Source organism: Cucurbita maxima, unplaced genomic scaffold (assembly GCF_002738345.1).
Source record: "Cucurbita maxima cultivar Rimu unplaced genomic scaffold, Cmax_1.0 Cma_Scf00024, whole genome shotgun sequence".
Taxonomy (NCBI): Eukaryota; Viridiplantae; Streptophyta; class Magnoliopsida; order Cucurbitales; family Cucurbitaceae; genus Cucurbita; species Cucurbita maxima.
In genome coordinates, this window is record NW_019272040.1 from 2,146,725 (window position 1) to 2,171,555 (window position 24,831).

The following is a 24,831-nucleotide window of genomic DNA, read 5'->3' on the forward strand; positions in this document are numbered from 1 at the left end:
CTTAATTAGTTTGATTTACTTAGATAAGAAATTCATTAAACTTTAACAATTATTTATCACGAGCATTACAAATTTGAAATTATATTAACGTTAATAAATTGTTATAAATTAAAAAAAAAATGGATTAAGATTCCATTTATTATTGTTATTTTATGCTTAAAAAAAATGGTTTTTGCACCATTGAGTTTACTATAGGAGAGGATTTCTTTCTTTGCCTCATCTTTATTGCAATAATTATGATAATAATGTCAATATACTATATTATTTTATTATTATAAAATAATATAAATGAATATGACTATTTGCTTAAATCATTTTTACGGTAACGTATATTAACATAATAAATACTTTCTTAAACTGTTAATTAATATTTTGTAGATTATATCAATTAATAATTATATAAAATAAATATAAATATTATTTATTGTAATTTCTATAAATATAAATAATGCATTGAAAAATAAGTATCAGATATCTTTAATTGTTTTGAAGCTAAAATTTTTAAATAATCTATAAGAAAAATTTCTGTTAAATGCATTAAAAGTTTAAGCCACAGTAACCTGCACGACGATAACAATATACCCGAAAATATACGAATAAGAAGAAAAAAAAAGTCTCAAAGAGACACATTTAAAGGATAATCTACAAAGTTCAATGGATCAATCAATCAAAAGTGCAGAAGTAAAACTATAATTGAACGCATTGCAATGAGTCACTAAAATTTACTCCATTGCAAGAACTTACACTCAAAATTATTCATTACTATTGACAATTTTAGTACAACAAAATTATGTACGTATAGAAAATATAGAATACTAGCAGAGTGTTTCAGGAGATCTAAGCATTCAAATGTGCATATACATTTGTATATATATGATAGAAAAAAGTAACTGAAAGGCCAAAAGGGTTCTAAGCTAAAACATTTAAATGTGCACATTTGACCAAAAGGGCCTTATTAGAATGATCTAAGCATTCAAATGTGCATATACGATGGTGTATTTGAACCTCTGCAGTCAAGTTATGTACTATCTTCAATCATTTGAATGTTGAATGTAGGTGCTAAAAGCTAAAAATGCATTTGAAAACATAGGAATTCTATGACAACTGTTCCTACTTATACTTGGAGTTATAATATAGAAATTATATTTGGAGGAAAGAAGAAATGTACAGGAGGAGGTTGCATTAGAAGTAGTCAGAGAATCCCCCTTCCCTGTCACCGCCAGATCCTGCAAAAAAAAAGTAAATGGAGCACTGTTGCAAAAAACTTCGATCCTAAACACAGTAACTTTTTCGAGAGCCAAGAACAGAGCAAGAGTTAAGTACTTCCAGTACCAAACATTATAGAGATTTAGAGAAGTGTTCAATATGTCGGTATCATTTCTCACCATTTCAATCAGAAAAGTGAATACTCTGCTAGGAGTTTGATCAATCAAAAAAATTAACTGCTATCAACAACGAACAAGCTAGTTCTATAGCTTTAATTTCAGAAGTATTATTTGAACGAAATTGGATGATATTTGAAAACAAGCGAATTATTTTGTTTGGTCTTGAATCAGCTAGGCTCAAGGCTTCTCGATGGTGTGATCTATCCAAGTTCTAGTTTGGCTTTTCATTGCAAGACATTTATTTGAATCAGAATACTATATTTGTCCATCTGTTTCTTTTTGTTTTTTGCATTATTTTTGAATATGAATCTTTTTCATTTATGGTTCTACTGAGTAATAATATCAATTTAAAAGGTAGAAGAAAAATAGATAATATATCATACGGTTGCAAGCTAAGGTACCTTGCTCTCATTTTCTTATTTTCATTAGAGAAGTACAGAGATATTTTATAATTAAAGAAAAACTAACTAATCCCCTAAAGTTTGTACCCAAGTTAGAAATGGATGACATCTATTCCTCGGCTTTACGAGGAATGTTGAAGAAAGCATTTTAGAAACGTTGGGTTGTGGAATCATTTTGCTAGCACATCTACTAGTTGAAGCCGTGAGGTACATACCTCATGCATACTATCCTCTTTTTTAGCTTCGCTGTTAATAAAATGTTGATAGATTTCAACATGCTTTGTCCTATCATGCTGGATACGATTATGAACAACATTGATGGTTGATTTGTTGTCATATTACAACTTTATCGAACCTTCTCTCTTAATCGGTAAGTCATCAAGTATTATCTTCAACCATAAGAGCTCACATAGCCCTTGTGCAATGGTTTAAGATTCTGATTCAGCACTCCTCCATGTTACCAAATTACCTCTGAGAAAAGTACAATACCTCATAGTAGATCTTTTGTCCACTTTTGATCCAACATATTCAAGGTAAATGTAAGCTTCCAATGCAAGGAACTATTTCATTTGGACAACATTCCTTTTCTTGAAGTTCATTAAGTAATGTAACACTATATATTGTCTGAGGTTCCCATGGATCAGGCATAAATTGACTAATTACATTAACTGAGTAGCTGTGTCCGGTCAAGTGTGAGCTAAATATATAAGTCTCCCCCACTAGCCTTTGGTGGTACATCTCTCTGTATAATACAAGTTCTTCTTTTGACTCTCTTACTTTTTTATGTGGATCCTAAGAGAGTTGTCAATTTAAGTTGGCAACCAATGATAACAATATTCTCACGATGTTTTGCAACCAGGGCAAACGTCTTCTGGTAATTAACATTGTAAGTTTGAGTATATCGTTTAGCTACTAACCTTGCTTTGTACATTTCGAATAATCCACGAGCCTTAAACTTTACTAATCAAAAGCCACCTACACCCAATTATATTTTTTCCTTTTGGTGAATCCAAAACTTCTTCCACATGTTGTTCTTTTCTATAGCATTAGGTATAACAATTAAATTAAGACTCACAATAAAACTCTTCTGTGATAAGGATATTCTTTCAAGATAGATATAATTTGATATGAGGTATAAGGGTCGTTTTGTGCATTCTCTAGTAGGATTTTGGAGAGCTATGGGTCTATCATCTATTGGTACATGTGTTCCATCTTCATTTTGAGTCAAATCAGATGTTTTGACTTGTATCCGTTCTAAAATGATTTTCCTTTTAGCATATACATGAGAGAACCATGGATCTGATAAAGGTGGAATGGATATTTCGACCAGTGACTCTATGACTCTGTAGTAATATAAGAGGAACCATGATTGGGATTGGTAGTAGAATAGGACTCAATAATTGGTCCTATGTGCTAGTTATTTAGTGTGCCCTAGGGTTCAACGGTTTCTCAAAGTATCTCTTCAATCAATTGTGAGACTTAATCTAAAAAATACAATATGATGAGGAGAAAGTAACACTGAAGTGGCAGTCATGGATAAACTTTTGTATAGAAATGAGACTATTGGTTAGTTTTGGGACATGTAGAATGTGTTTTAGTGTAAGGGTCTAAGAGATGAATACATCTCCTATTCCTGCAATGGTGACATTGGTTCCATTTTCCAATGCAACTTTTCGATGACTCGAGCATGGTTTATATGTTTTAAAACATTGGGAGTAAGGGGTCGTATGATCAGTTGTACCCAAATCTATAATCCAAGAGTTAACCTAACTTATCTCCAAAGGACTTATACAAAAGGTGAATCAAGACTTACCTAAGATTGTCAAAACACTAAACTTGGTGGTTTGTTGAAGGAGTCCAATAACACATTCAATCACTCCATTATTGAATCCACCGGTCTCCATGATTGCGATGTACGCTCGTGCTTTTGACATTTCTCCCTTGTTTCTCCAACCATGGTTATGTGAGCCTCCCCAATTTTTCTATTTCACAGTTGGGTGGTTTTCCGTTCAACTCCCAACAACTCTCCTTCGTGTGTTGTAGTTTCTTGCAATTTGTACACTATAAATTGTCTTTGTTACTATTCCAATGGTTGTCTCTTCCGTCGTTTCTTTCTTTCTTTCCATCAAAGGCTGATTCATTAAACTGGGTTGTTTGTTAGGCATCAGGCTCCGTTTGCTCACTTTTGTTCGAACAAGGAAAATTGTTTCTTCTAGGGACAGCATTTCCTCTTTTTCAATGATTTGTACACGGACTTGGTCAAACTCGTTGTTGAGACCTACTAAAAAATCATAAGCACGATCTATTTCAATAAATTTCTTCTGAATTACAACATCTGCAGTGCAATTTAATCTCGAATGTTTGCACAATGTTTGCAAGACATTGGCATGTTCTGTGACACTTTTTTCTTCTTGCTTGATGGCTTCAGTCATTACCTTGATTTCATAAAAATGAGCAACATCTAGAGCTTTGGAGTAAATGCGATGAATGAAAACATACATGTACCACCAATGGACGACTTTATAGAAACCTAGAGCCATGATATCATCATGAAGTCTTCATCGTCCCATGCAGTAAATCCTAGATCCGTCTTCTTCGCTGGTCCGAGTCCAATAAGGTGTCAAAGTTTTCTCTTTCCCTTAAGGTATGTCCACACACTCTGAAACCATTTGAGAAAGATTTTTCGCTTAGTCAGCATAACAATCAAATAGGTTGAATGTTACAATTCTTTTGGGTTGTAGGAACTTCCTCGAGAATTTTGATTCTTCTTACATGATCATGATCTTAGGCAAAGAAAGCATCTGTCCAAAAGGACCAAGTGGGTCTTAGTTTGTAATTGAAGCTGGATTGTTTCGTCTGTGATTGAAACACCATCGGTGATTTCCAAATTGTCTGAAGATTGAAATACCCCCATGGGTCTTAATCTGTGATGTTCAAATTGTTTCCCCTGATTGAAGCTTCTGTCCAAGTGGGCCAAGTGGGAAATTGGGCCTTAATCTGTCCAAGTGGGCTTCTGAATGGTTTATGATACACCCGTGCCTAATAGGCCGAATGGGAAACGGGAAATGGTTTCTGAAGCTTTTGAGTGGGAAATGGGCTGAATGGGAAATGAAAACAGTTTCTGAAGCCTTATCAAATGGAAACAGATTTGCCTTTATCAAACGGAAATAGATTTGAAAGCAAGTGGGATGAGAGCCGAATGGGAAATTGTTTGGAAGCAAGTGAGCCGAGGGAAGCTATCGATGAGTTTCTGAACAAGTCCCGTAGCCGAATTGTCCGTGGGCCAGATCTATGGTCCTTGCGTGCAAATACTTGCTTGTTGGGTCTGGATGCGAGATGGATCCTATAAGTGCTGACGGCAACAGCGACGATATGAAACCATAAGTGGTCGGTAACAGGGACCGGAACAATGTGAGACAGATCCTATAAATGGTCATTGGGTCGGATTTGCTGAGTTTTTCTTTTTCCCTTCTTCACGATCTAAATAAACTTCAGTCACGAAAGCTACGAAGACTCCAAATGAAACTTGGTCATGGTGAATGATCGGTAGCTATGAAAGTTTCATAGATTAGTTAGGATTTAGTTCTAATCAAAATTTTCAGAATAGAGGCTCTGTTACTATGCTTGCAAGCTAAGGCATCTCACTCTTTTTTCTTATTTCACAAGTGAAGTACATAGATATTATAAATAATAGAGAAAAACTAACCAAGTCCCTAAAAAATAGTTAACAATATAGAAAAATAGGAAAGTTAACTAACTCTTTTATTCAATAGAATTACACCAATATTCCTTAGACTTTCTTCAACACATACCAATTATGGTTGGACTATTCGATAGATCTATATGACTGAGTGTGGCTATACACACAACAGCAACTTGAAGGAAGAAATAAAAAACGTCAACATCTAGAAGATAAGATTCCTTCTCAAATATATGCATTTAGACAAGTTATTGCAACTCAATACAAATAGATACTTGTCTGGATTAATTGGTACCGAAATATTCTATCGTTGTAAATCAGAAGTACCTGGAATTTCTGCAGCTGAAATATCCTGCACAATCAGCTGAAAATTGTTGGTACCGAATGAAGAGAAAGCTGGGGTAGATGAAGTCGGGACAGGAAAGGTGAAGTCTTCTGATGATGAATCAGAGCAACTAGATGTAGGCTCCGTCAGAACCTCGTTTGGGATCGAACTAGATGCACCTGAGTTAGAACTCATGATCATTTTCATCTCCGAGATTTGATTTGCCATGCAATGTACCATCCTGTCACACACTAGATCAGATTGATATTATCAAAATAAAGAGCAAGTAAATATTAGATGTTGTAGCTGTACAGTGTCAGTTAAATCAGCATCTCCCTTTAACTTTTCCAAGATCTGCGATTGTATTCCTCGCAATTGTAATCCACTACATTTAGCAGCATGGTAGCACAATTTGCTTATTTATCTCATCGAATGGATGAATTCTGCGCCCATACTTCATGAGGACCACAAGAGGATAAGTTGGGGGACATGATATTTTATGCTTCTTTTTAAGGTAAATTCCTCATTTTTCTTATCAGATTCCAGAAAAGATGTCCTCCCTTGCTCTCTCTTGCTTATATTTACAAAATATATTCCTCTGACGATTTGCTAACTAACTGGGCCCCACTCTTGTAACAGTGGCTCTCAATCCTTCTACCGGTTATACCCCTCTTCCTTGCATACGCCTTGAGGGAACTATCAAAGTCTTACACAACATCATTATCCATGGTTCCATCTGCTTACTCTCGAATGGTAATAGGTGTATAATTTACGAAGAAAAGAGAAAGAATCTGTATCCCATAGGTTATTAGTTACTTTCTGTGGAAGACTTTTATAATTGCTGAAGCTGATTCTCAATATCATACACTTCCATAACAACTTATCGAGTCAATTTTGATTAATAGTAGGACTCCTAGTTATTTCTTATCATTGAAGAATTCCTATCTCAGTGAGCAAAGTTATTACGAGAACGATGATAAATATCTTGTGGGAAAGGGCCAAAGAGGGGGAAGGTTCTAATTCATAGTCTAATGCTTTGTGGTATAGAGTTATTGTGAGTAAGTATGGTCTACGCGCATCTGAGTGGATTTCAAGCGATGGGTGGATGATAAGCCCCTTTGTATGTTGTTTTCACAATTATACCATCTCTCAAATAAGAGATGGCATTTTCTGGTCTTGGTATTACCTTCCTCAAATCCCTTTTCTTCAATTTCCTTAGGCTTGTGTTGCCCTAGTTTTGATAGGGAAGCAACAGAAGGGTGGTTCTTCTTTCCCTCTTTCATGACCTCTAAGTGTACCTAGGGAAAAGGGACGCTAGGACTTGGACCCTCGATCCATCTAGGGGTTTCTCCTACATCTCTTTTTTACCCATTTTGTCTACCCCATCTCCACCCTAAGCTGCATCTATTTTCTCCTCTGTTTAGAAGGTCAAAATCTCATAGAAGATCAAATGGTGTTACGCGGAAGATTCTAATACCTTGGATCGTGTTAAAAGATACTCTTCCCTCATGTTGTACTCGCAATGGTGCATTCTTTGTAGGCAGCAGGAGGAGGCCCTCGACCCTATGCTGTGGAGTTGCTAATTTTCTCAACCCTATTGGAGTCAGAGGATGAGCCATTTGGTTTAAGTTGGCCAGAGTAGAGATTGTTTCTCAATGATAGAGGGGCTTCTGAGTTCTGAGTTCTCCCTATCTAAAGGAAGGACAAAGTTTTGCAGCATTCCAACTTCATTGTTTATTTTATGGGAAATTTGGATGGAGAGGAACAACAGAGTATCTTTAGAGAAGCGAAGAGATCATGTGCGAAGGTTTGGGAGGTTATAAGGTTTAATACCTCCTTATAGGCATTGGTTACATGACCTATTTATAATTATGAGTTAGGTTTTAGTCTATTGGATTAGAGTTCTTTTTTGTAGTTAGATTTTGAACACCCTTTTAGTTGGGATTTTTTTTAATGCTTTATATATTCTTTCGTTTCTCTCAATGAAAATTCAGTTCGTATAAAAAAAACGAAGGAAGAAGAAGAAAAGGAAAAAAACACTGCAATAATTCCTAACTGAAAAATTCATTTTTCTAAACACTAGGCTAGGGCTGTAAAAACAATCTGTGACGTGCAGGCTAATTCTAACTACTGGAAGTCGAGGATCTGGTAGTCATCTTCGAATTTGAGCTCCTACTCAATTCTATCAATGTGAAACCAATAACACAGTTCTAAATTATAAACTGGAAGAGAAAAAGAATAATATGAAAACCATTAATAGGAATATGAGAGAGAAATATTTCCAAATTTTAGAAATGTCTTCTATAAATGTTGGTTGGAAAATTCCCAGGTAGGAGGAAATGTTCAGTCATGTGTGATCGGATAGAAAATCAACCTTCCAATTTTTAAGCAAAATTTACCGTACATGCTTTGATCGACAAAATGATATGCTATTACCACCATTTTCCACGCTAAATTCAGTATCGGGGTGAAAATATCATATACTTTTAAGAGGCAGAATGTTAGTAATACCTGCTTATGCAATCTTGAAGTTGCTGCACCTTCCTTTCGTTTTCTTTTAGTTTTTGACGTCCTTCCTCACTTAATTTCTGTGCTGCAACACACTTCCTTTCACTTTCATTAGCTCTTTGTCTTTCAGCCTGCAACAGTGCCTGTTCACGTAAATGTGTTCTGTCAACTTTCAGTCCTTTTGAAACTCGAGAAAAGAGGAAACTAAAAATTCTAATAAAAAAAGAAGATATTCTTCATAATAACTGAATGAAAAAAGTTAGCAATATTTCCTTTCATATTAAAAGCAAATAATACAAAAGAGACGTGGAACTTTACCCTTCCAGCTTTGAAACTATATACATAAATATACACACACATATAGTGTAGAAGGGTAACAAAACAAGCCCACAAAAGAAGTTCTCAGCTATAGGAAATGACTCAAAAAAAAAAAAAAAAACAAACATAGTTTCTAAGTCCAAAAATTTCAATTAACAAACGCCCATAAAGACACGTTAAATCTCACAACCTCCCACACCTCCTCCAAAGATCTTTCCACCACTCTAAAAATCCTACAATTCATCTCAAGCCACACTCTCCACAAGATAGTAAAACATCAGGCTTGCCACAATACTCAACTTATCCAGAAATCCCAAACATAGAGTGATTGTCCCTACACTCACCAAGACAATCCCAAACAAACTAGAATATTGATTTTAAAGGGAGTGAGTAAACTAGCTACCCCACAAAAAAATGATTTAGATTCACCTCCAACGATGAAGTAAAGGACACCGCTGCACTCTCAAAACCAAGGTAGAATGTTACACTGGATAAAATCTCGATGATTCATTTTTCCACATAAAATTTACTAAGCGAGTTTCACTCACGAGATTTTAATGATCCAAAGAGTGGAAAAAACTGAGGCCCCCAAGATAGAAGAAGAGGAACAAAGGATGAGAAAGAACTCATCTTATCCTGAAATCCCAAACATAGAGTGACTGTCTATACGCACCACGACAATCCCAAACAAACTAGAATATCAATTTTAAAGAGAGTAAGTAAACTAGCTACCCCACAAGAAATGAACTAGATCCACCTCCAACTATCTGCAAAGGACACACCACTGCACTCACAAAACCAAGGTAGAATGTCATACCGGATAAAATCTTGAAGGTTCACCTTTCCACGTAAAACTTACTAAGCAGAGAATTTCACTTTCTCAGAGACTTTAACCATCCAAGGAGCGGAAAAAACTGAGGTCCCAAGACAGAAGGAATAAAGGATGAGAAAGAACTCATTTTATCCTGAAATCCCAAACATAGAGTGATTGTCCCTACACGCACCACGACAAAGCCAAACAAACTAGAATATTGATTTTAAAGGGAGTAAGTAAACTAGCTACCCCATAAAAAATGATCTAGATCCACCTCCAACTATCTGCAAAGGAAACACTACTGCACTCACAAACCTAAGGTAGAATGTCACACTGGATAAATCCTGAGGGTTCACTTTTCCACGTAAAACTTACTAATCAGAGAATTTCACTATCTCAGAGATTTTAACCATCCAAGAAGCGGAAAAAACTGAGGCCCCCAAGATAGAAGAAGAGGAACAAAGGATGAGAAAGAACTCATCTTATCATGAAATCCCAAACATAAAGTGACTATCCCTACACGCACCATGATAATCCCAAACAAACTAAAATATTGATTTTAAAGGGAGTAAGTAAACTAGGTACCCCACAAAAAATGATCTAGATTCACCTCCAACTATCTGCAAAGGACACACCACTGCACTCACAAAACCAAGGTAGAATGTCACACTAGATAAAATCCTGAGGTTTCACTTTTCCACGTAAAATATACCAAGTAGAGAATTTAACTTTCTCAGAGATTTTAACCATCCAAGGAGTGGGAAAAACTGAGGCCCCCAAGATAGAAGAAGAACAACAAAGGATGAGAAAAAACTCATCTTATCCTTAAATTCAAATTCCAAACATAGAGTGACTGTCCCTACACACACCGTGACAATCCCAAAGAAACTAGACTATTTATTTTAAAGGGAGTAAATAAACTAGCTACCCGACAAAAAATGATCTAGATTCACCTCCAACTATCTGCAAAGGACACACCATTGCACTCACAAAACCAAGGTAGAATGTCACATTGGATAAAATCCTGAGGGTTCACTTTTCCACGTCAAACTTATTAAGAAGAGAATTTCACTTTCTCAGAGATTTTAACCATCCAAGGAGTGGAAAAAACGGAGGCCCCCAGGATAGAAGATCTTATCCTGAAATCCCAAACATAGAGTGATTGTCCCTACACGCACCACGACAATGCCAAACAAACTAGAATATTGATTTTAAAGGAGTAAATACTCTACCTATCCCATGATCTAGATCTACCTCCAACTATCTGCAAATATACCACTGCACTCATAAAACCAAGGTAGAGTGTCACACCGGATAAAATCACGAGTGTTCAATCTCCCACGTAAAACTTACTTAGCAAGGAGCGGAAAAAATCTAAGGCGCGGAAAAAAAAAAAACTAAGGCCCCCAAGATGGAAAAAAAGGAACAAATGATGAGAAAGAACGAATGATGAGAGAAACTCTCTACAGGATTAGGCTCCCAAACCCAAACATCCCGTCTACATAAAAAAACCCTTTTATTTGAAATAATAGAAAGAAGGCCCACCACCTCCCAAAACTCATGGTCAGTCAAGAGGACAAAAACTCAAAGAAAGCGCGAGGAAACTTGAATGAAATCAACATAGATGCAACCAAGGGCAACCTCTTCTTACACTTAACATGAATAACTCATGAACGGACTTAGCACCCAGCCACTAATCCTCCAAAAATATATATTTGATCCATCCCCGAACAGAGAACTTTACAAACAGGAAAAATTGGAAGCCCAAAGCCATAGCAGTCTGCAGATTTTTACTGGTCTTTCAACCCACAAGTTGGAGTCCACTCAAAAGAGCGGGTACCATCTCAATTATATGAATATAAAATATAGTTCCATTGCATGTGTAGATGCAATCTCATTAAACCCTTCTATTGCAATAATCTAATAGAAAGAAATATATTTCAAATATGGCATTTGTGTTCTTTCACAAACTATATGACATTACGTGCATTACACAAATAAATTTCCACGACAGCACTTGTATACTAATCCATCTTTCTCGAAATTAATCCTTCATCTACTACCATTTCATTCTCTTGCATCCCAGGAGTCAACGACTGCTCTGCCTATATTGATTCTGACATAATGCAAGATGTTGACAGCAACACATTACTTCAACTCAAATCAAGCCCATTATAACAATTTGTTATTCTTCCTCTATTTACAACCGTTGGTCTCCCTTTAGCTGGAAAATTTAGTTTTCGGAAGTTCAAGTCTAACCAACCAACCTATTTAGCTAACCTACATGTCTAACATGATATTTAATCCTCGTTATCCTTCTAGCATATATACTTGCCCAAGATGTCATAGAAGAACAAAAATGAAGATCCTAAAAACACAGACAGGAAGAATAGAAAAAATACAATACCAATCAAAGTTGATTGATTTAGAGTTACCTTTAGGTTAGCCACTTCTGCTATGAGAGCCCCTACTTGTTCGGTATCTTTAACCGGACTTGTGGGCTCTTTAATAATAAAGTATGCTTCTTCTACTTCTTTCGGATAGACATGGCTTTCCTTGGCAATCATTTCAATTGTTTCATCAATGGAGTCTGTACTGCTATTGAGCAACGAACAAGGCACGACCAGATCCTCCTCTGTTTCTTCCAAGTTAGTCTGTAATCATCATTAGAATTAGCGTGTAAATAGAAAGGTACTTCTAAAATAGATTTACTAGTTCGTCTGTGTTTTACCACAGAAACACAATATCCTCCATCAAGTTGGAAACTACAACAAGAAAGCCAATGTTGTTCTGAACCTTTTCAGTTCAACAAATTTGTTTGACACTCCAAGCTGGAATGAATTCAAAGTTCCTCAGTCATAATCACAAATCTACGCTATTCTAAAAGGGTAGAAATTTCTATTTTTCATCAAGCCCCTCATAACTCTCTTTAAAGTCCAGACTAGCTTCTTTATCATTAAAATGCCTGTCCTGCCTATTGAGCCGCATAACATATTTGTCATCGACTTCTACTTTTCTACAGATTTAAAAGAAAATGAAATATAAATATAAAAAATAACATAGTAATTGTTTTTTTATTTTTATTTTTTTAAAAAAAAAAACCTTGTTTGAAGCTCTTGGAAAATAGATATTTAGTTTTCCTTAAAGTCCACAGTAAATTTATCTAAAATCTAAATAGATTTCTCTCTTGTTTTATTTATTAATTGAAAATTTTTAAACAAAATATATAGTTCGTAGTTGATTTATTATGAAAAGATAAAATCCTAAGATAAAAAATTGTTTTTCAAATTTGCTATAAAATGAATAATTTAGTTACTAAAAAGTCAATAATATTACCTTTATACAAGTTAAACATTATTTTAAAAAAACAGTACACTGCTGGTTATGAAATAGTTGTTAACTGAAAAAGTAAGCAAAAGAGCAATTCTCGACTTGTTAAAAAATATCCACAGTGAAAAGAGGACAGTTATTATACCTATAGGGAAAATGCTACCTACCATCCTTTGCTTCATAAGACCTTCGTCATTGGTAGATTGTTTTCTAATCATCTTATACTCTGAAGCGCATCTATACCGACGCCAATATGACTGGACTTGAAAAAAAAAAAAAAGATTACTTAAGAAATGGCATGGCAATGATAAACGCAATGAAGCATTGAACCAATTGGTTAAACATCCATGAACTTACTTGAATAACTATTGCAGCCTTAACCTGCCTCCTCCTATGTCTGTATTCACAGCGAGCAATCCTTGCTCGTATACCAGCCTGAAGAACAACAGTAGAGATCCTTGTTTTAACATGGAGTTTCCTGGCAAGGTATCCACGAATAGTCTTTTGAATTTTGATGGCAGCTGCTTCTCTTCTCTTAATTTCATACGATTCCCGAGCACGAATGCCTAGATGGAAGAATGAAATAAGAACCATTAAGTATTTCTGGAACTCTATTTATTTTATTATTATTATTTTGTTGGGGGTTACCTCTCCAATATGACTGTAGAAGAACGCAACCTCTTTTCTTAGCTATGTACTTTTTACGATCAATTCGAGTTCGGATATGCTTCAGTATAGCTAGGGCAGCGGTAGTATGTCTTTTTGTTCTTTTTGCATCTAGTTCAGCCATCAGATTTCCTCTTAGGAAAATTTTTGATGTCCCTATCTGCAAAAGTAAGTGATTAATTTTTTGAAATGGGAAACAATTTCATTGATAAATGAAATAAAATAGAGAGAAATGTCCAACACCTAAAGGTGCATTACAAAAAGTATGTCCAGTTAGAAATCAAGGAAGATAAACTTGATTAGAAAAATGGTGTTTACATTTCCACCAAGAAATAGCATAAAAGAGAGTTAGTTCCATAAAATTATCGAAGGTAGAGAAAGTGTCCCTAACACTTTCAACCACAAGCACCCATCAAATGTAAAATTTCCATATATCAGACAGTTATGAGTCACTCCTTCGATGCATTTGTTCTGATACATTTACTGAACCAGTGTTAAAGCATGTATTAAAAGCAGTGTTTAAGGATATTTTTCATTATTCGTCTACTAATGTTGATTTTCTTTCCTGGTCTCAAAATATTTTTTTTTATCTATTTACTTGATATTGTTACATAATCACATGCGCATGTATCCTCTTATATACTTTACATTAGGTGGGGCAGAAAATCAAGCTGTAAATAGGGATATTATTTTCTTATATATTTATAGCTGTAATTTCCTTCTTAGAATTAGGCTCATTGCTGATTTTTTGAATCTACTATCACGATCCCTCTTGTATAAATATTTATATTTCCTCACTCAATAATACATCAGAAAATTACTTTTTCTCTCATATATAGCTTCAGGTGGGGTCCTCAGTGTTCTTGTTTACCAAGAATACCTTCGATAATTCAGATAGCACCTGTTTTTCATAGCAGAATACCTTTTATTGAAGCTCGGTTAGAAAAAAAACAATATACTGTGGCCATTCTGACGAAGATAACACACAATTGCAAGATCTACAAACATCCTCACAATCAGAATAGCCAAAATTTTAAACATGGTTATCGCCCATCAAAAGAACCTTATCTTTTATTCATGATTTCCCAATCTTCTTATCCTGCTGGTAGAAGGCTGATATCAGATCCAAGGTATTCCACAGTATTTATGTAACTATGAATTTCTGCTCATTGATATCTTAATGTTACTCGTGTAAAAGATTAGTGGCAATTCCTTGATGACTCAAGATAAAACTTAGAGCAAGCAAACAGACATTCACACACTTAAAAGGAAAGAGCGTAGCTACATTTACCAGATAACCTTTAAGTCCCATCTTCTCTAGAATCTTTCCGCATGCTACCTTCTCTTCATAGCTGCTCATAAGCATTAGCAAGGAGATGTTAAAATACCCCAAAAGGAAATATTTCACAGATTGCAGAATGCAACACCCATTTATATTCTACTTCCAAGTATAAAAAGGAAAAATACTTACTCCCCTTCCAATACCTCGGGTGCAAGAACTCCAAATCGAGATAAAAATTCGGAAAATGTTCTATGAGTAGGGTATCCTGCACATTTGATTCTAACTGCCTCCAGAACACCCTGCACAAATGACAGTGTCGAATGCAAATTAGTTAATGTTAATTTTCAGTTGGACAAAAACACGTGTTTCAAAACTTACACCAGAACGTAATTGTTGCATAACAGTCGCATTCTCAAATATGGCAGGTTGCAGGACAGTATTGGGCTTCACGCATCTTATATAATGGGGTTCTGTCGAATTTAATGTTTCCATCAACTGCTGTAGCTGTAACTGTAGAAAAATGGGTAACAAGCATAACTTTTGTAGAATTCCTTTGTGCAGTCCAGAGGGACATTTGAAGAATATCATTCAATGCAAGTTCATAACATATAATACCTTAAAACGAGAGCCAATTGAAGAAAACTTTGATGATTTGGCCATGTCCTCAGGAAAAGGAGGGAAGAGACCAGCAACAAAAGAACATTTTGAAGCACTTAACAAATCTTGATGTTCAGGGACAACATAATCTTTATTTTTGTCTAGAAAATGTTCTGACTGATATAGAACCTGAAAAAGTGCATGTATGTATATTGACCTTTAAGTTTCTTATATTTAAATAAATAACTTTAGGTTAAATTACAATTTTAGTCCATGAACATTTAAAGTTGTCTGATAAATCCTTATCGAAAAGGGTACCGATAGGCGGATTGACGCATCTGAGCAGGCAGGGCGGAAGACTTTAAAAAGAGCCTAAGAGATTGTAAACTCTCAACTTTGTGTCTAACAAGTCCTTAAACTTTAAATGTATATAATAGATTCTTAAATTTCTAATTTTATATTGAATAGGTCCCTTTCGTCTTAGGCATATTTTAAATTTCACAAACCTATTAGACACAAACTTAAAGGTCAAGGTCCTAGCAGACACAAAATTAGGTTCGTGAACTTTAGAAAATATCAAAGAGGTTTGGGAACTATTAGATACAAAATTGAAAGTTCAGGGACTTAATGGACACATTAACAATTTAGGAACCTATTAAAATTGAGATACTTACTAGACTTAATCATGGAAATTTAGGAACTAAACTTGTAATTTAACCATAATTTAAAAGAAAGACAAATGTTCTTAAACTTGTAATTTAACCATAATTTAAAAGAAAGACAAACCCACATCTCCTGCATAATGAACAATCGCAAATTCTGAGCGAGCCAATTTTGGCTTGATGAAGCGTTTATGATTTTTGAAGATTTGATACAGCTTTTGTGCAAATGATTCATGATTTGATTTTGGGAGTATGCTGTTCATAAAAATTATAAAATTAATTAGGTCAAATGGGTAAAAAAATTGTAATCAAGTAAATTCAAGTAAATTTTCAAGAGATTTCTTTTCTGCCTACAGCAACTCAATAGCATTTGAAAATACTAATAGTTTCCAAGAAAAAGGTTGCTCGTGGAAATTACAATGATGATTTGACTTTAACTTATGTCTGGCCAGATAAATTTCTAGAGCACAACAAAATTTGGAATTCGTGAAGAGCTACTCTATGTGCTGATCAAATGTGCAACTTGTTTATGGCTGGGGGAAGAAAATGTTAATTAGTTACAGTAAAAGAATGAGCATACCATGCTTCATCAAGAAGAGCAATGATTCCACCTGGTTTCTGCAAAGGCACAAAGAATTAGAAGCCATGCCAGAGAGGGATACAGAGAGGATAAGCTAAATTAGTAAATCATGTTCAAATTTGGAAGATACCAATCGAAATATTTGTATTCCTGTACAATAAGTCATTAGTCTTCCAATAAAGAAATAAACACATGTTCAGGTATAACAAGTAATAGTAAAATATTCTCCAACTTCATAATTTCAACATTATCCAAAGACATTGGACAAGATTATTTATCTAATAATCATTAATAAATAGTGTAGAAAGTAAATTGCATGCCTTTTTTTTTAATATTCTTGAGTGTCTAAGTCAACTAATCTCACGAGATAACTACCTTACCCTACTACATTTGGTTTTGGTTTCCATGAAACAAGTAGGATTGGAAACAAGTAGGATATTAAATCTAAGGTAGGTGGCCACCCTGGATTGAACTCATTCCTTCTCTAAACTCTTTATCATTCCCATGACCCTTATTGACCACTAATCTCACGAGTGTAGAAAGTAAATTGCATGCTTTTTTTTTTTTAATATTCGTGAGTGTCTAAGTCAACTAATCTCACGAGATAACTACCTTACCTTATTGACCAGTCGGCTAGCCCATGATGTTTAATTAAATCACTTGCAATGAAAAACATGTCCTCTCAGTTCTTAAGGAGATTTCGAAGTCTTTGGGATGGATGTTTGAGCGATTATTTTACCATTGCAATTTACGTTTGGGGTTGGCTTGTTTACTAACATTCATGGTATTGTTTCTTTAAAATATATGTGTGTGCGTGTAGCCCATTACAACACCAACAGAACCAACCCAACCAATGATTGGATCCAGTTAGGGTCATGTGAGTGACACATTCGCAATTTATAGAGCCTTTTATTCAGTAAAAGACCGGATATACCTTTCCCCGAGTCTTTAATCACAGGTATTGAAGCTGTGTATGTGAGCAGTATTTACCTATGTTATATTGAGTGAGAAAATATTAAAACTTATGGAAGGAGGATTCCGAACATAGATCACATAAATCATCAATTAGCCTAAGCTAATAAAAGAAAGAAAAAAATGAGTTGAACTATGCTTAAGTTGGCGATTATACAGGGAAATAAATAATCTACCCAATTTACTGCTTGGTTTTCTACAGGCAATTCACCAATAATCATAGGCAGCGAACAAACCAGCGTCATGATGGTTGGATGGATAATATGAGAGAGGTCATAAATGGACTAGAAGCCCCAAGCCAGCTATTCTCCAAAGTTGTCAAGAGGTTAATGGATGCCTGGATGGTTAGAACTAAAGCAAGAAAAAAGGGATATTCTTTTCCAGGAAGATACTCGGTTGAGGGAGAGGCCTCAGAAAGATGCTTTACACACGCTCCAGTGCTTGTCAATTTCCGATTTGTAGTTACTAGTCAGAAGAAAAATAGGGGTAGGACATTGTCGCAGAAGGAATGTTAATGAATGAATATATTGAAAGAGACAATATGTCCTTATTGCTTCAAGGAGTCTTTTCAGCCATTTGCCTGAGTTTTAAAAAGGTGAAAGCTCGTTAGTATGGATTTTAAAAAGGTAAAAACTAGGGGTAGGATCTTGCTTCCTGCTCTTTTATAGAATAACATCGCTGATAAGTGCTGATGCAAAAAATTCGAAAAGCTGTTTCCTAAGAAAGATACTGTTTTCTTAGGGTCTTTCTCCAACAAGGTCAGAACACGAATAATAGGGTGCAACAAAGTTTTTTAAAATTTGTACCTTGCTCCCATTAAATGCAATGTAATATTCCATTTAACAAGGTTAAGGGTACCCCATCCACATCTAGACATGATTTACAAACTCTCCCAATTAACTAAATGGGTGTCACCAGCCTAATCTACTCCCTCCTAAAGAAAGTTTTTCATAAGCTTTTCATTCTGAGTAGCCACCTTCACAAGAATCTCAAAAAGAAATTGTAGGAAAGCTTGCAAGAATAAAGCGATACTCCATTAAACTAGCATTTACTCTTGCCAAGTCTCTTTTCTTTTTTTTTTTTTTTTTCCTGTCTTGAAGACATATTCTTGCCAACTCTTATCAACTTGTTCAACCACATTATCCCCTAGAATAAGTCTTTCCTAACCTAACTTTCAAGTGATACCCTTCCGTAATGTATATCAAGATAGAAAATAAGGTGAGACGTGAGAAGTGCTTTCTGTATTCCTTTAGAAGAGGTGAAAGCAATTACATAAGTTTTTGAGTGGCCTTTAAAATCCAGTAGCAAAGTTATGAAGAAAAATTGAACCTTCTCAATGAGGTCAAGGACATCTTGATTATCAACAAATTCTATGTAGCTCCAATCAATTTCCTCTCTTACATATTCTTCTTGCTCCATCTTGAACACGTGCTGGATAACATAATAATATCAATATTTGACATGGAAACATTAAAAAAAAAATTAAAAATGAAGAAGGTAACGATCAAAGACAAAGTTTTCATATGAGACTGACCTCATACCTGGTTGAAATGTTGCTGCAGCTTTTCATTTGTGTAATTGATGCAGAATTGCTCAAAACTAAAGAGAGTGAAGGGTAGTCACAGTCAACATACACTTACCAATTAATAACTAGACCCAAATCAACAACTGCTCTAATTTTAAGAGATTTTTATGATTGCTCAATTAGTAAAAAGCTAGCTAACAGATTAAATGAACCAATTTCCAGAAAATAGATTTGCATGCGTTAGTGAGCATGGGTGTCCCATTCGGCTTGTTACAAACATCGCCTGAGTCATTATATGTGTATGTGTGTGTACGTATTCTTTAAGAAATGCAAACTTCCATAAAAAGCCAGTGAGTTAAGAGAGGGATCACCTATTATTTTTAAAGCTCTCAAAACCGTAAATATCCAGTACACCGATCAGATATTCAGAGCAAGGATCTTGCCCGATGGAAACATTGATTTTACCTACCAACCTGGATAAGTTGAAAACAACGGACTAATAATTCCTGTTGATGGAGTAATTAAAAAACATCAAACTACAACAGAATTCACACGTGATAATGCTAGGATAACCAATATTACCAGTCAAACAAACGAGAATATATTGTCTTGGCTAATCCATCCCTGCTGACTGTTGCACCAAGCGGATCAAGACTTTTCTTGATAACGTCCTCTGGTGTAATCATCATGCGCTTGCAAAGAGCATCTTCTAATGCTTGGGGATCACACCTGAAATATTTATAAGATCAGAAAGTACAAAAAATATAGGTTATTAAGAGAAATACAAAGTGATAAAAGCAAAGCTCCAGTCACACATGAGAAGCTCTGCTGTCATGTCAAGGTGAAATTTTGATTCTTCATCTTTTACAAATGATGAATCGGACTCTTCTCCTTTTGCAAAGTCAATATTACCAAGATGAAGAATTGCAGCCACAACTCTGAAAATTGCATCCTGAAAGAAAGTGTGAGGAAAGGTGAAGACAAGGCATTTAGCAGTAGGTTGACACATAGCCAAAGAATAGTTGCATCTCGAGTAAGATATCACCTGCTCCTGTTCACATATTCCAACAATATCCATGGCTCTCTTTGTAGCAAGATAATCGTGAGCATCATTCACACCAGTCAGTTCATAACAATTTGATTGGTTTAGATAGTGAAATGATTTTGGATTTCCCAGCTTATATTTCTCTCTCTCCTGAAAAAGAAAAAAAAAATCCGCTGATGAACACTAGGTGACAAGAAGAAAATGTTTCAAAGAAAAGGAAAAAAAGGATACACACCTGAGGTGGAGCTGCACAGAGAAGATAAAAGCAATGATAGTTGCGCTCAGGGTCTGATATTTGGCAAACCCGTGATCTCTCAAGAAGATATGTTCGGATGGCAGCTCCTGATATTCTTCCATTCTTGTCAAATTGGATCTCAACAAATTTCCCAAAACGGCTGTGCTAATATACAATGAATGATCAATAGGCAAGTCATGCAACAAGGTATTGAAATTTCACAGTTCAACAGGAGAAGAAAAGGTTCATACGAATAAATGAAGGGTCTAATATCAGCAGAAAACATGCATGAGGAAATGGTAGCACGGCATCCAGAAAAAGTTAGTTTATGTAATTGCCAATTCAATTATGTTTAGAAAACCCTATGTTGCAAAAGCTTAAGTATAAGGATAAGTTTTTACCTTGAATTGTTGTTTCTTACTGTTTTTGCATTGCCGAAAGCTTCAAGAACTGGATTTGACTGCATCATGTTCAAAAACACATGTTTAAACAGGATTCAGGAGGTTGAGAGAAATACAACCAAATTTGAGATGATGTCACCAGATAACAAGGGGAACCATGAGGAAAAGCAAGGTGATTTAAGTTTCAACATTTCATGACATTTTTAAGACTGAAGTTAACCATGACTTCAAATAGATTATACATCAACCAAAAGAGGCAAAAGCAGATGCTGATTGAATATAATGATTCATAAGGGAATACAAACTGATAACAAATAAAGTTCAAATCTCAAGCCTCTTGAGAAGAAATGAAAATATTGTAAGAAAACCCTCTTCATGAAAAAGGAAAAGAGGCATCTGAAACCATTGTCTTCCATGAACTTATTCAATCGGTTACCATTAGATTCTTGTTGCCCCAATAGAAAATTTTAGGGATGCGCTCTGCATTTTCTTCAATGGAGATCTACCTACATGCAAAGTTGGTTCGTACTCTACACTCGTCAATTATATAATGATAAAATAATGTGAGAATTTGAATTGTTCTCTAATGTTCTCAAACACAAAGTCTAGTTCTTATCAGGACAAAAAACTGTTCCCCAATGTTGTACATATAGTAATTCTGAAAATTTCTTTCACAGATAAACAATATTTGATGCTCATATTTACATAAGGTCTATAATACACTTGGATCGCTAAAAAAGATAATTGAGTAAATAAAATTAGGCATATACCAATATCAATATAAATTTTTGATGTGCATTCCTCGTTCTTTATATCTCAAAGATTCCATATCAACTACATGGCCATAAGTGTCCTCTAAATGTCTTCACAAATTTTAGTAGGAGCCAATATCAATCATGCATTCTACATATATACCAAAGAGATCCACCTCTAATCTTGTTAATTCTCCATGAAGAATAGAAATAGAAATCTGCAAGAACCAAACAATGCATAATTGGTAACCCAATGCACCCTAGAGACACCACAAGTGTTGGAATAATATTATACAAGATACATGTTGATTACGTTGTGTACAGTGGTTAGATATACTACAGTCAGTAGCCAACATACTTCTAAAACTTGTTGTTCAACAGTCCGTCCTTCAGATGCAGCATGGCCGCCCAAAAATGCAAGGTAACACATAAGCATTTTGGTGGTTTCAGTTTTACCAGCCCCACTTTCACCACTTACTAGAATGGAGTTGCTTTTCCCATAATTTATCATAGCCCTGCCACAGGTTTATGATAGTCTATGTCATTGCATGAGAAAGAAAAAAATTAGGATGAAAACAAAAAGAAGCTCGCCTATATGCAACATCAGCAATTGCAAAAACATGAGGCTTCAGCTCCCCAATTGGTGCTCCCTTGTACTGCTCCATCACACAGGCATCATACAGTTTTTCAATACTTTGGAATGGATTGATGGCAATAAGAATATTTCCAGTATAAGTCTGTATCACGTCAGAGAGTTATATTTGGATCTCTACTGGAGTGTAATGAATCTTGTTTCTTTCACCAGGTGTATCACAAAAAACATAATAATCTTACATAGATTTCATTTATTCCATATCTGGTAGCCAAATTATGCAGCAACCCTGGCTCATTCAAATATGACATTCTAGTCATATCATCAATTCCAGTAGCAGGAGCTTCTGCATCCCTTAGATATAGATTTGACAGTTTTACAACCACCTGCCAACATAAACTTGAGTAATATTTTGCCAAACATATGCAAAACAAATTGAGTTGTTTTAAACATTTGATGCTGTATCTCTCTTTTCCTCTTTTATGAAAAGAGACTAATGCTCAAAATGATACAAACCCCTTAAAGAGGTGAAAAAAATAAGAACATGACTACAATTACAAATGAACAATAAAAGCATGTCAAATTAAAAGAAATACCATGGAATGAGAAATCACTAAAAGACTTGGAAAGAGAACGCCAGGAAGAGGCTTTTAAACCCGTTAAATCGAATCAGTCTGTCCAAGGAAGAAAATCTATCTTTTCCTCTTTTATGAAAATTCAGCTTATCATACAAAGAGAAATAATAGAAAAGGGGCATATGTAGACTCGATACTCAACGGTCAATCGTTCCCATACAACAGAAGAATCATGAAGCATCCAAAATTTCATGGAGAGAAAGGCGAAACAACCCAGTTCAATATATATATATATATTATATTGATGAAACAACCAGCCAAAACAACACTTATGTCACGTTTCAGTCATGTTGGAAGAGATAATGGTGCCTTTCATGTCCTTCAACACCTTGAAACATTGTAAGATTGTAATAGAATTCACTTCTTGGCTTCTTTGTGGAGTTCAGTCACCAAAAAATCTGAATATATTTCCTCGTTTTCTAAATTTTTCACAACTGAGGTTCAAGTATAGTTTTTGTACCCTTATCTCGTTTCTCTTTGTGCAGACCTCTTGGTAACTGAATTTCGTATACAACTCTTGTTTGATTTATTATTAAAAAAAAAATAGATTACCTGTCTTCCATCACTAGTTTGAATCTCAGCATCTTCCCCGGTGATGTTCAATACGACCCCATCAATCCAAACGGACTCTAAATCTCCCACCCATATATGGGAACCAACAACGATATTGGCCGACTGGTCCTGCAGGAAATTATAGATAATCTCAATATGCATTCACATTCACGACCATATATTCGATAAATAAAGCTTTTAATATCCAACAAATTGCTTTTCAGTCTAACATTACAGTTCAAAATATATCTACATGTTTTTGCAGTGCTCTATAGCTCGAGAAGGATGTGAACATCTCGAGGTTTATTCGTCATAAAATTGAATCGATCTCTTAATATCTGAATGATCTACACAGAGTTATCAATAACCATAACATAATCTCATAAAATTATCATTCTCAATCAATACCAGGGTACAGCATCGTACAAAAACGGAATACGAAATAAGAAGTTCTGCTCATATTACTTCTTTCTTTTTTATCAATAGACCGTCAAATCAATGATTTCATATCAGATAAGGGTTTTACAATTCTAATAAACTATGCGAACGCAGACATAACAGAGCATTGGAAAATCTCCCGTCAATTTCATGAAACTGTCAAAATGTTTGCAACGTGGAATTGCTCAAGACTTGAAAATCGAATCGTTAATCTACATACCATTCTGACTTCCGATAGGAATGATCAAAACGTGGCTATGTGAACGTAACCATTTGATTGTGCATACAATGAGAGGATCAAGAGTTGTCCCGCAGAAGTTTGAAGTGCTCGGAACAAAAAAAAAAAAAAAAAACTGAAGCGTAAAGCCAGAAGTTTGATTTTCTCGTGTCTGTGTTTGAGCTTTGTCCTCGTGTTGCGTGGTTTGTGGCGGTGGTAATCTTGAATACTCCAGTTCCGCCATTTTTGGGCGGAGTTGATGTGGCTATTTTTGCTCTAACGTCTCAGTTCAGAGACCGAGGAGAGAGAGTGATCAAACCCGCGAACGCATGAACAAAAAATAATTATATTTAATAAGCTGACCCTTCCCTCGAAATATATATATATACACATACACGGACAAAAACAAACTTCTAAGTTATATATATATATATATATATATATATATATATATATATTATAGATATATTGTATTTGTATGTATATATACACACACATTGCATGTGTGTATGCATGTATATATAGATATGCTATATATGTGTATGTGTATATACACATACATTGCATATGTATATATATTAAGTTGGACCAAATCTTTCCTAGTCTCTTCCTGTTATTTCCTACTCGTTTTCGGGTTGGGTTCAATGTCCAAGCACCCTTCTCCTCTCCTCCTTATCCGTATGTGTGTATATATATATATGTATGTATATGTACGTGTGTATATATATATTATATATGCATGTATATATATATGTGTGTGTATGATTTATAAGTATGCATGTATATATATGTGTGTCTGTATATGCATGTATATATATATATGTAGGTGTGTATGTGTGTATATATATGTAAAATTTATAAATATGCATGTATATATATGTGTGTCTGTGTATGTATGT

At 35.0% G+C, this 24,831-nt stretch overlaps 1 protein-coding gene across 5 annotated transcripts; it reads right to left on the bottom strand.

Moving 5' to 3' along the window:
* Positions 1-793: 793 nt before the first annotated feature.
* LOC111497652 (myosin-16) lies at positions 794-24,267 on the bottom strand. 5 transcript variants are annotated; one of them, XM_023148503.1, is made up of 26 exons: positions 23,936-24,267; positions 23,278-23,406; positions 22,333-22,476; positions 22,090-22,235; positions 21,857-22,013; positions 20,747-20,805; positions 20,346-20,505; positions 20,111-20,260; positions 19,881-20,017; positions 19,648-19,794; positions 19,437-19,538; positions 19,082-19,139; positions 18,870-18,971; positions 16,569-16,606; positions 16,117-16,243; positions 15,345-15,515; positions 15,108-15,239; positions 14,919-15,028; positions 14,739-14,799; positions 13,430-13,607; positions 13,139-13,347; positions 12,949-13,038; positions 11,887-12,105; positions 8,323-8,462; positions 5,814-6,052; positions 795-1,226 (listed from the first exon to the last, which is right to left on the bottom strand). In XM_023148503.1, the coding sequence occupies exons 1-26, from the start codon at positions 23,936-23,938 to the stop codon at positions 1,183-1,185; spliced, it is 3,252 nt and encodes a 1,083-aa protein (XP_023004271.1). In that variant the 5' UTR covers positions 23,939-24,267; the 3' UTR covers positions 795-1,182. The 5 variants fall into 5 exon arrangements, with proteins under 5 accessions (XP_023004272.1, XP_023004271.1, XP_023004275.1 ...); XM_023148504.1 differs by lacking the exon at positions 19,437-19,538 and having other exon boundaries at positions 794-1,226; XM_023148506.1 differs by lacking the exon at positions 795-1,226 and having other exon boundaries at positions 5,984-6,062.
* Between the last annotated feature and the right edge of the window lie 564 nt (positions 24,268-24,831).